The sequence below is a fragment of the Montipora capricornis genome, chromosome 3 (assembly GCF_036669925.1).
Source record: "Montipora capricornis isolate CH-2021 chromosome 3, ASM3666992v2, whole genome shotgun sequence".
In the NCBI taxonomy this organism is placed as follows: Eukaryota; Metazoa; Cnidaria; class Anthozoa; order Scleractinia; family Acroporidae; genus Montipora; species Montipora capricornis.
The window spans coordinates 6,188,053-6,200,983 of record NC_090885.1 but is presented as its reverse complement, the minus strand read 5'-3'; the positions used below and the strand labels follow the sequence as shown (position 1 = coordinate 6,200,983).

The 12,931-nt window shown below is 42.6% G+C and overlaps 1 protein-coding gene across 1 annotated transcript; it reads left to right on the top strand.

The window, feature by feature from the left end:
- The first annotated feature begins 336 nt into the window (after positions 1–336).
- On the top strand, positions 337–12,715 carry LOC138042023 (ryncolin-1-like). The gene is made up of 3 exons (XM_068887751.1): positions 337–659; positions 812–1,192; positions 12,357–12,715. Exons 1-3 carry the CDS (start codon positions 410–412, stop codon positions 12,617–12,619), a joined length of 894 nt encoding a protein of 297 aa, XP_068743852.1. The 5' UTR covers positions 337–409; the 3' UTR covers positions 12,620–12,715.
- Positions 12,716–12,931: the final 216 nt, after the last annotated feature.

Genomic DNA, 12,931 nt, shown 5'->3' with positions numbered 1-12,931 from the left:
GGAATTCTGACAAACATTAAGACATTCGGTCGTTGGGTGACCCTGAAAGGCTAGTGACATTCAATTAGAGATAAATTAAACAAAACGTAAACAAGAGTGTCCTAAATATTGAATTACTAAATTGCCTTTCAGCGGATCACTAACCTGCAATTGATTGAATATTGTGGAAATTTAATTACTCTTTCATGTTAAGTAAATGTTCCCTTATGTTCAATGAATATATTTCAGTCGCATATCACGATCACAAAGAAACCACTTACGTGTATGTAAACTCGAAAAATTTCGCGTTATCTCAGCTGCTTTCCTACACAAACCTTAATAACACTTAAGACGCTACTTGATCTATTCATCTTCATTGCTAACTCGACGATTAAGGTTCGATTGGGTTGAACCTCAATCAGTTATCGAGATGTCTTTTTTTACCACTGTAATTTGCTTTGAATTAGTGCTCTACGCGTTGTTCGTCAACCAGCCCGTTGCTTCGTCGGGAAATGCTGCAGCCAATTTAAAGACAGCTACTCAGCATTGCAACAACATTTACTTTTACGCTGGATCATCAACTGAAAAGATCGAAGCTATGCTGAAAGAAATGAAGAAGCAACTCACTCAAATACAAAGTGATATCCACACACTGATAGGCTCTAACAACACTGTTAAAGGTATGGGTACGCTTGCCGTGATCGTGCATTTAAAGTTAAGCAAGCGTTAATGCGGGGGTTAGTAGAGTTGGTGTTAGAACACGTTGGTGGAGTTATTTCTTTTTCTTACAGTTCTAATAGAATTTTCCATTCCTTGTTAATTGTTCAAACAGTGAAAAGGAACTGTGCTGAGCTGTACAAATCTGGTGAAAGGATCAGTGGTGTTTACACAATCGACCCTGATGGTTCAGGGGCCTTTGATGTGTTTTGTGACCAGACAACAGCCGGTGGGGGATGGACAGTGTTCCAAAAGAGACTGGACGGATCGGTTGACTTTTACCGCGGCTGGTCTGACTACAAACAAGGCTTTGGCAACCTAAATGGTGAGTTTTGGCTGGGACTGGACAAGATCCATCGTCTGACCAGACTAGTGAGGAATAGTCTTCGAGTTGATTTGGAAGACACAGCAGGAAAAACTGCCTATGCTGCCTATGACATGTTTGCAGTGACCAGTGGTAAGGCCAAATACCAGTTGAGCCTTGGAACCTACTCGGGTATGTAATTTTCAGCACTCGTCTATCGCAATTAAGATTCTAAGATACAAAAAGCAATACTAGTGCGATCACAGGCAGCCCCACCCTGCGATCCGAGCCTCTCTAAAACTCACCAGGGGGCGAGAAAGAGAGGTTCTGCAGAAATCGTGTCAAGTCTTTTATGTCAATGCAACCCAAGTTTCTGGGTAGTCACTAGTTTAGGCAGCGCGCGCATCGTACAAGACAAAGGTTAAAATCGAGTCTTCAGTACGAAAATCAATATGGCGTCTAGGAGTGAGATCGAGACTTGGGTTAACTGTCTCCAAGCAGCGGCTTGTGAATACTCAATATTTCCGCAGAGTACTTTCTTTCTCGTGTAGTTAAGAAAGGCTCTGCTGGCAAGGTTTTGGGAAAAGTACATGTAGTGTATTAATGGGTTAACTCACACACAAATTTTGCCATGAAATCCTCCCTTATTCTTCTCCTTTCCCGCCACTATACATTCCATGTTCTAGTAGTGCTAGTACTCCACAATCCTTTTTTTCTCCGACTACAAACTTGTAGATAGAATTCTTTAGCTTTCTTTTAAACATGAACGACGAAACTTTGTAAATAACTAATGCACTGGACCTAGACCAAAGTACATTGAAAATGCTCTGCAGTTTCGCTTAATAAATCAATCTTAACTAAAGTCATGATTCTGGCAATCGAAGATGCCAATCTAAAACAGTTCTTCGAAAGTGACTAAACAATGTAGTCAGTCAGTTTTCTAGGAGGCTGTCTAATTCGTTCCAGAAGGACGCGGCGTGTTTGCAGGCGTAGTGTCCGGAGGTGCAGGTTCCTGAATTGGTTGGTGATTCACACTTTCTGGAGATGGAGCTTCGTTAGGTGGTCGTGATTCTGGTTCTAAATTACCCTCAATGTCAAGATTTACCAGGGGCTTAACGTGTTACAAATTTCTTTTGTATTCCACCCCCTGAGGGGACTGCAGGACAGTATAAACAGTATATGGCTCACTTTCATGGGGATAACTTGTTCTCCTTCTTCCTCTCCAGCAACAGTGTGCCGTACATTGACATTTCTGTCTTTAGCATGATTTTTTTGGCATAATCTTTGCCTATCTGTTTTTTCTCCGCGTCCCCACCTCTCACTTGTTGGTACGCTAAAGTAAATCGTTTTTCATCAGCTTTCTTGAGCTCCGGTAGCTTGGTGTCAGCTTCCTCTTGAAAAATTGTTCCGCTGGGATGACTCAAGTGGTAGTAGTGTGGTAAGTTGATCGGTGAGCAAGTAAGAATTTGTTGAGCTCATCACGCCAGTTTTTTCCTTCAACTTGGAAAACTCGCATAGCCTTTGGGAGAGATCGATTTTCTTGCTCACCCTCCCCATTGGCCCTTGGCCACAATGGCATAGTGTGGTGGTGGACAATGCCCATTTCTTCTTAGTATTTCTCCATCTCCGCAAACACTAGATTAAGGCCATTGTCACTTCTCAGACCAACCGGTAGCCCATACTGAGCTAAATGATTGTCTAGACACTTGATAATTGTAGCACTTGTTGTAGAACGAATCACATCTACTTCCATCCATCTAGAGAAATAATCTACCACCAATCACAAATATTGTCCTTCATGCAAAGGACAGAGCAAATCAAGGGCCACTTCTTGCCACGATGACTCTGGTAGTCTTGTGGGTCTTATTGGTGGGGGCGGGATATGTTTCCGAACCAGTTGACATCCAAAGCATTCTCTACAATGCCGCTCAGCTTGCTGGTCTATTCCTGGCCACCAGACTTATAATCTTAAACGCTCCTTGGTTTTAACAATTCCCTGATGGCCTTCATGAGCTAAATTGAGGACTCTGTGACGGACAGTTCGTGGGATGGCACTTCTTGTTCCCCGCTGCACGACTTGACCAACGAAAGTCAACTCATTTCGCACCTTCACAAAGGCTTTAGGTGCCGCACTCGAGTCATCCTTTCGCAGACACGCCCACACGACCTTGAGCTCTTCGTTTTTTGACGAGGCTTCCTTAATTTCCTCGATTCTATATTCTCAAGGCCATCGGTACCGCTTGAAGCGTTACGTTGCGTACGTGCTCCTCATTCTGGTATCTTGGTCAGCTGCGAGGTTTTCTCTGGAGGGAACGTAACACACTTTTTATTTGTAAGGCTGTAACAGTAACACCCAGCGCTCAATTCGGGCTGATGGTTTGGATCTTGGGCCATCGATGGTTTTGAGTGCTTGAGGGTCAGTCACTAAATCAAACTCAGGTAAACCATTCAGGTACAAATTAAACCTTTCGCAGGCCCGTACAAGTGCCATAGGTTCTTTTTCAGTTTGACTCTATCGACGTTCGGTGTCACTAAGACTTCTACTGCCATAACATACAGCACGCCTACGTCTCCCAGCTTCCTGCACTAGGACAGCACCAAGTCCTACTGGGCTGGCATCTGCTAAGACCCCCGTGTGCGCAGTCTCGTCAAAGTAGGCCAGCATGGACGCCCCTGCTAATTCATCTTTCAGCTAATTAAATGCTTTCTCCTGTGCCTCTTTCCACTAAAAGTTAGCCCTGTTCCTAGTAAGTGCTCTCAGAGGGTGAGCGGTAGTTGCCAACCAAACTTAGGAACCCTCTAACTTCCGAAGGCGTTGTAGGGCAGGTTGCCTCTTATACTACTAGAACTTTCTCTTACGTGGGACCTATGTCGTTTTGGGAGAGCAGAATTCCCATGAAATCCACTTTGCTCATTCTGAAGGTGCACTTCTTACATCTAAAGGTCAGATTGTTCTCTTGTAACTTGGCTAATAGTTTGTCTAGATTCTGGTTATGGTCTGAAATCATCTGCAATGTTAACAGTTCCTTTCACACCTGCAATTGCTTGCCTAATAACGTGCTGATATTGCTCAGGCGCCGCATTCACCCTAAAATTCAACCTTTTTTGTCTGAATAGGCTTTCGTGGGTAATGAAGGTAATTATGTTCCTTGAATCTTCACGCAGTTCTATTTGATGAAAACTCTAACGAATGTGTAATTTAGAGAATACAGTACTACCATTTAATTCTTCAAGGACTTCATCAACTGTGGGGAAGGGCAGCCTTTCCAGAACAACTGCCTCGTTGGCACTGGGCATGTCCACGCAAAGTCTTAACTCGCCATTGGGCTTTGGTGCTACAACAACTGGACTTGCCCACGTGGTAGGGCCTTCAACTGCCTGTATAATGCCCTCCTTTAACAGTTCCTTTATCTTGGCAGTTACTTTGTCGGGAATTGCAAATGGGATCCTTTTCAACTTTTAGGCCACAGGAGGTACATTTGGATCGATATGCAACTTCAACTTGAAATCTTTTAGCTTTCCAACTCCCACAAACACTTTAGGATACTTTGCTTTTCGTTCACTGGCAATGCCATCTTGAAGAACATTGCAAGCAATAGCTGGGGCTGCATTTGGTCCAATATGGAGGACTCCTAATGCTGTTTCTGTTGCATATCCCAGAATGAACCGTCCAACGTAACAAGAATAAAATAGGTAGACACAACCTGTAGAATTCTCGTCGCAAACATCCTCCTTAAATTGGCCAATCACATCAACCCTCTTCCCTCCATAAGCAAACAATTTCTTAAAACAATGTTCAATCTTCCCATTAAAACCTGACTCTGTTAACTTCTGAAAATCTTCTTCGCCTATAAAATTACTCAGCGACCCTGAATCAATCAAACTTCTGTAGCAATACTATTAATACCCACGTCCATTGTTGGCTCTCTTGTCCTTGACACCATGCAAACCTCCTCCTCTGTTTACTTTGACAGAACAAATGCAAATGCTAGGTTGCTTTCATCAGACATAACAAAGCTACCTTCCACTGAACACACTCCCGCCTGATTTGTCTGCCTGCCGACACTTCCTCTGCTGTCACTGGCTCTCTTCTAGTGAAGGAGGATTATTGCGTTTGCAACAGAATGCAAAATGACCGTATCTCGAACACTTAGCGCACTTCGTTCCTTTTGCCCGGCAACACGGATCACGAGATAAATGTCCCGTCTTTCCACAACTGTAACACAACTTCCCAGGTTGGTCTTCGTTCTTTCTGACCTTTTGCCTACCGCGTTGACATTGCTACACAGCTTTGCACGAATGTTATTTCAAGCAAATTAAGCCAAAAGCCTTTGAGAAACATTTATAGGCTCTTTTTAATGTCTAAAGACTATCTAAATAGATGTTTTTGTCACCTAGAAGAATTTGCTCTGTTCGGATATCTTAGCTGAAAATTGCAGAATCGAAAATTTTAGGGAATGATATCTTCATTTCAGAAATTGCTACCTAAACGTTGCCTTATAAGAACTTCCAAAATAACCATTTTCTTATTCGAAACTGCTAGGTGATCTTTTTATTGCCAACAATTGCAAAAATTATCCCTTCCGAAAACGTAAGGAACTACTTTTCCCTGGTTGCGACTTTTTTAGGTGATGTTTGAGTACAGAAATCTGTAGCTGCCTATCAACCTACAACCGAAATTCTTAGAACGGTTAGACTCTTCCGAACACAAATCTCACCGAAGATTGTTGGGTGCCCCTATTATTTGCTGACAAGCCGCTTCCGACGCTCTCGCTTTCTCCAAAACTTCAGTTAAAGTGACATTTCTCACGTTTCCAACAATCTTCTCTTCAGTTCCATGTCGGTTAGCTTCTTGATCAACTGGTCCCTCAAATTATCCTTTAAAGAAGTGCCAAAATTGCAATGTCGAGCCTGCTGAAGAAGACGAACCAGAAATTTATCCACGGCTTTTCCTGTTGAAATACGTGTCGGTCAAAATGTATATTTTCTTCAGTTCGGAAAGGATAACACACACATCATATGGATCTTGGTTGCCATTTGGTTTAGGGTCTGTAATATCTTCAAAAATATCCAGGACTCCCATGACTGCGAAGTGCAGAAATTGTGAAGAAGTCATTTTGCTTGTTTTCCAAACTAAACTAGAAACAGCTTAAAAGAACGGTCGGTAAAGCCAGCCCAGAAGCAATATGCCATATCTTGACAGATGCCGACAAAGTACGAAGAGAATTTGAAGCCCTTAAGATAGCTGCCAAGCTAGAAGACGAAGAAATTAGCCAGTGGAATGATAGCGTTGACTCTAGGATAGAAGAAGCAGAGAAACAAATGAGAGTGCTAAAAGAAAGGATTGCAATGAGAAGACAAGAGCAACAGATTGAAGAACAAGAGAAAACAATGCAATTCGACATCAAATTGTAAGAGACAAAGCTTAAACTACAAGTGAAATACCACTTAACGGACAGCAAAAGCCTACAAACCGGAGCCCCAATCAACCAGGCTAAACTTCCCAAACTCATAATCTCGAAGTTAAATGGTTTCTTTACCGACTGGCCAAGATTTTAGGGTCAATTCTCAGAATCCATTGACAAAACAGTTCACGTATCTACGTGAGCTTTTCAACGAAAAGGTGAGGAAAAGAAAAGCAGCTCTTCAGTCTGCATTCTTCTAAAGGATATCATAGAGCCAAAGCAATTTTAAAAGGGGGGGGAGGGGGGGGGGGGGGGAGGGGAAATGGCAAGGGAAGTGAGATTGTAAAAGCGTATGAAAAAGAAATCATTCGAACTCCCTTATACTCCTGCCGCAAACCCTTTCAGGGTTTTACGAAACTTGTCGTGCAACGTACAAGCATTTGATATTCAGTTAATCAAGTCAACGGAATAGTGTCGTTGACCTTAGAGAAATTGCCGCACACCAGAAGAGATCTTGTTAGGAATGATCCCGAGTGGGAGAACTGAGACTTTAATCAATTCACCAACGCCCTCCGCCAGTGGACGCGACGAAGCCCTGTTGACAGCTTCAAGTCCGAAGAAACGAGATACCGACTCGAGTGTTCAAAACTCAGCGGCGAAAGGGAACCTAACGCAAGTGCGTTTACTGTGATTCAGAAGACCACAAGCCGACTAACTGTACTTCTCTCAATTCACCTGAAAAGCGCAAGGAGTTTCTAAGCACAAAGCGGCTCTGTTTCAGTTGCACAAGGAAGGCCACACAAATTCTCTGAATGTCAAAACGTTTCGAATTTCCCAAACTGTGGGAAACGACACCACACTTCAATATGTAGCTTGTTAAGGGGTCAAAGAACAGTTAAGGGGGGGGGGAGGGGGGGGGAGGGGGGTGTTGACAGCACTTGACCACGAAAGCAAAGACGTCTTTTATCCAATTATCTCTTGTCAAGATTCTGTTTGATAACTCCGTTCAGCAGGGAAGGCGAGCACGTCAGTCCAAACAGGGCTCTGGTAAAACGGACACACACATATCGCTGCTGTTCTGAGGTGTCCAGTGGAATCGTACGGAGTCTCGGTCTTCTTCTTTGATTCTTACCTGGCCGGAAGATATGAGCCTCTTGGCCTTGCATCGCCATAAACTTGCTCGGGAAACGGCTTTACCGCGACATGTGCGACAGCAAGCTTGCCTGGGATTTAAAAGATCAAGACTCATTTCTCAAACGCCGGAAAGACTGGTCATCAATGTTGACTGAAACCCTCAAGGTGCCCCGAACTGTCGCTGCCTATCGTGAACCAATTGCACAGTTTACATTGCACGCCTTTGGTGATGACAGTACTAAAGGGATGTGTGGTGCAGTCTATGTAGTGGTCCAGCAGGCTCAAGGAACCACCCGACAGCTTACTTCTGCCAAGTCTCGACTCGCCAAGGAAAACCAATCTACCCCCAGACTCGAGTTAATCGCAAGACACATCGCCGTGAATCTTGCTACCAACGTGCAAGCAGCATTACATCTCATCCCAAGTACGGTGCATTGCTGGCTGGACTCGACAGTTGCTTTCTATTGAATCAAGGGCCAAGAGGAGTATCGCCAGTTTGTCTCAAATAGAGTGCGCAAGAATCAGCAGCATGGTGACGTCACTTGGCCTTAGGTCCTACCCGAAGACAACCCAGCAGATCTTGGAAGTCGAGGGGGAAGTGAACGCCGTAAAGAACGCCGTCTGGAAAGTAGGACCTGCTTGGTTGAGTGACCCGCCAAAGTGGCCACCGGAAATCTTGTTGGAGCTTTCCCCTAATATCATAGCTAAAGCTTAAGTAAAGCGTGAAATCCTCTCTTCATCTATTCCTAGAAGACGTGTTCTGGATCCCCTGATGGACCATAACCCTCTAACAAAGGTTCTACGCATCCAAGAATTGGTATGCTGGTTCATTCACAATTGCCAAGCACAGCCAAGAAATAAACGGTCCTGTCCAATCACTACAGATGAAGTGCAAACTCAGGAGCTATGGTGGATCAAGCAAGTGCAACAATCAGCCCAACAGCAGCCTTACTTCCACACCGACAAACTACAACTCAACCTCCAACTCGACGATCAACAAGTCCTAGAATGTCGAGGACGAATAATGAAAGAGTATCCAGTCTACCTCCCCATGTGTTCACCCACTAACTGGTTTTCGAAGAATACCTCGCTATTCTCCAGGGCTCAACAATAGGCCATTGAGTCACCTTGAAGATGACACCAAAATGCCAGCATTGGCACTAAACTCCATGCTACACGTTGACCCAATATGGCTACCCGAGCATCAAGCCTATCATGAACCGAAAAAGGATCTGAGAAAGAGGCAAAGAAGTCATGTGGAAACGTTGATCCTCGGAGTACAACTGCAGCGGCATTGTGTATCAAGTACATGGAGGAGCTATCTGAATACTGACGTTATTTCAGTCAATTCAAATCAAAACAGCTTAGGACACTGAACATTGAATCTTCTTCCTTTTCTTCTGGTTCGAATTTTTTGTGTAAATTTGGTCATAAAATTGGTGTCCTAAAATCCCCCGCTTTGTTCCAAGGAAACAAATTCCACGCTTCAAGGTCATCTGCTTCTGGATATTAGTTGAACGGGGAATTCGAGAATCAAGTGATTTTGTTTAAAATATCATCATCCCCTAAAATTGATAATTGTGCCATAATTTACTTTTTGGTATTTCCGGGTGCATTTCATTCAGTTCTTTTAATTGCAGAGAGTTCAGCGAAAAAAGGTTTCTTCTAACAAAGTTTTAAAGGGAAAACGATTCTATGAATAAATATCTCTAATCAGAAGCCTTCAACAAATGGCTCTATCTCTCAAAACTATTAAATGTCATCGAACGAGGTGCACGTTTCCACTTCGTTTACGGTGAGTTTTCCGTTGTCGTTGGAGTCAGACTGCGTGTTTAAAGTTGGCTTTAGTTCTTTTATTAAAAACATTTCATAAATTTGCTCTGGCACTTCCGTAAATCTTGAAACTACGAGATTTGTCCCTGGGGTCCCTCCCATGTTGATCTCTGACGTGTTTCCCGATGGCAGATCCCTTATGTTCGTCAATGTGTTGGTACAGGTGCCGGCATGTGTTGCCGACTTATTTCGCATCGCACAGATCACACTTGAAATGGTAAATAACGCATTGTTGGTTAACAATAGGGGGTTTGCTTTCTTTTGGCTTGATGTTAGATCCGATCTTTCGGCTTATGTACACGGGATGGATATCTTTTCCAATTTTGCGACTTAATTCTCCAAGTTGTCTTCGCACAGAATTCGCTGATATCTGGTCCTTAAATGGTAATATTATTTTCACAGGTACTTTCTTATCTACATACGTCTGTTTGGATCTTACATCCCCTGAAACTTTTGCTCCATTACCCAGTCCCACTCTTATAATCAGCAATCAGAGATTTTGGTACTGCAAAAGCTTCAGGGGATCCAAACAGCGTATGGTGAAAGCGTATGATCTCTCTCAATTCGCCTTGAGTTTGATGTCATCCTATCTACTGGTACGTAAACAGAGGGTTTGTTTGCTCGGTGTGTGCTCAAGTTATTCAGCGTTGAGAGTGGGGCTTCCACAGGGGTCCCTCCTCGGGCCACTGTTGTTCAATATGTTCATTAATGACTTGAATTATGCTGTCCCGGACATGTCTTTGAGATTATACGCTGATAACACGACTCTGTATGCATCAGATCTCTCGCCCATTGCCTTGCAATTTGTTGTGAACCATGGTCTCAGCCGCCTGTCGGAATGCTTCGATGCAAACTATTTGTTGATAAACAATGCCAAGACGCAAGCCCTTCTCATCGGTCCTTGCAAGTACTATTTTGGCTTAACTTTGAATGGTTCTGGCGTTACTAAACTTCCCTCTATTAGAATCCTGGGCGTGGAACTTGATAGCATGATAAACTTTACAGAGCATATTTCTAGTCAGCTAAAAATGGCGTATGTGAGGACCCGTGGATTTAGATTTAGTCGAGATTTAGGCGTTTTGTACCTATGGGCGTTATGCTAGCTTGAAGTCTTTCATTTTACCACAACTAGAATACTGTAGTCCCCTCTTGTTAGGGTTGGAGAAAGTCCAGGCCAATAAAATTGAAGACGCCAATCATTATATATTAAGGATACTGACAGGGCACGGGAAATCATTGTCTTATTAAGAAGTCTTAAATAGATGTAAGTTGGACACTTAAGAGTGTAGGAAAAAGCAGCAATCTCTGCGTTCAACTGTGGAATAAACTTCCAGTTGATGTCAAGCTGGCCGATAATGTTAATATTCTTAAGTTTAAGCTAAGATCAATCCAGTTGTAATCTTTATATCGAGATCTTTAATTTTCTTCTTTAGATTTTATGCTATAATTGTAGATTTAATGCACGTTCGTATTTGGAACGAGCACTTGTGCTCTTAGACGCTAACGTGGGTAAATACATTATTGTATTGTATTGTATTGTATTGTATTGTATTGTAGAGATGTCGCGTGCTTTTTCCGGTTACATTCTAACCGGAAACGAACTCAATTTGCGAAACTACAATCTGGGTGAAAAGACTTTAGGACACATGTCAATTTTTGGGCCAGAAGTAGAGAATTCACTGTACATACTTCCACCGTTATATGAGCAACGCGTGTTCTCCTTTCGCTCCCTTTTTTGCGTCCACCTTTCCACCAGGATTGTACATAGTTTTGGAAAATGATCGCAATTTTGTGCCTTAAGGTGATTCCCTAGTATTGCACTGCGCATCCTGTTCTGCGCATAACACAGTGCAGGCCACGTTCGTTTTAAGGCATGGCTGACAGGCTTTTTGGTCACGGATATTTCTAAACTAAACAATGTTTGAATTTAACCATAAAGACTCGTAGCCATGTGTGAGTATTGATATATCGAACGTGGCCAAAAACATTTCAAAATGGCGACCTTTCGTGCCGGAAACCTCGCTAGAAAGAAGAATGGCCGTTTTCAGAGCACAGCAGTAAAGAGCAAAACAAGAAACCTTTTAGACTCTCGCAAAACAAAAAGTCGAGTGATAGCTTTGATGATGCTAAAGAACATTTCAGTCCAACAGTGAAAGTGAAACCTTGCTATCGGGGAGACGTGTTGTCGAGGGGTCGAGCTTGGTTTGCTTTCTGTTTCCTCCTAAACGAGGTTGGTGACCTATCTTTTTTTTGGCATAATTTTATTCTTACTCATCCTCTTTGTGCTGTAAAAAAAATTTTAAAAATTTACGTCAGAAGAAAAAGTTAAAGGAAAAAAAGGATTCGTAGCCATCACTCATGGACACAAAATTGTCTCCTCGAGATCACGAACCCGAGGAATATTTGTAGTCAGTGCCTTTTCAAGACGTGTGCCTGTGCCATAGAACAAACATTAAATTATTCCTTTTGAGCAATACACTTCATCTGTTTTTTTTATTTTAAGAATTAAGTTAAAGCTTTGCTTCCTGTTCCTGCAAAACGTAGCCTGAACCAATAGATCAAACTTGTCCTTGATAGATGAAGTCGCAATGATTAAATGAGTAACTTGAGCAAGTTATATCTCACGAACGAGCTTGGTGACCTCTTTATTTAATTGCACATTTCGAGTCACTATAATGTAGGGAACAATCGAGAAAAGTTACGACAACTTCTATTACTAAGGAATCACCTTAAATCAACTAATAACCGGATTCTACAATTCCTAAGCTTTTAGAAAATGTATACTTTATTGCGATTTTTATGAAAAGTGTGCTCGTGAGGTAGCGACAACGCGAGATTGTCATTTGGGGTATACTGATACCTTAAAAGACACTCCTATTGGGGGGAGCTGTAACAAGGACATTGATTGGTTATCTGTTGTGCCATGTATTACTACAATACTTCCAACATTACATGTACTGTTACAATATTTCAAATGTTTTTAGGAACTGCTGGTGATTCGTTATCATCACACCGTGGTGCTCCCTTTTCTACCAAGGACAGCGACAATGATTCTTGGCCTTCAAACTGTGCTGTGTCTTATAAAGGTGCTTGGTGGTATACGGCTTGCCACAGCTCAAACCTCAACGGTGTTTATCACCATGGCAAACACTCTTCATATGCAGATGGGGTCAACTGGCACGCCTGGAAAGGACACTACTATTCTGTTAAAAAAGCCGAAATGAAGATCAGACCATTTGCTTTCTAAAGATTGATACATCAGTCTCTGATTTTCTAGTGCAAGTAAAGCCATCAGAAATTTGTGATCCAGTTGTTTGACAGAAATAAAAGTAAACAAAAAGTTGCCATTGTTTAGGATAGCTCAGTCTCAATCCCGAACGTAATCCCCTCTCAAAAAGGAGCCGCAAAGACTCGATCAAAGTTCTTCTCAGCCGGGATTGGCTCAACTCTATCATCACCTCAGGTGCTCCCTTTTTGCTCCCGTCAAGAGAATAAACCCTCAAGGGCTAGTAAGGGTCTTCACCTTGCTATACTTTACGGACTATAATAATAAATTCGA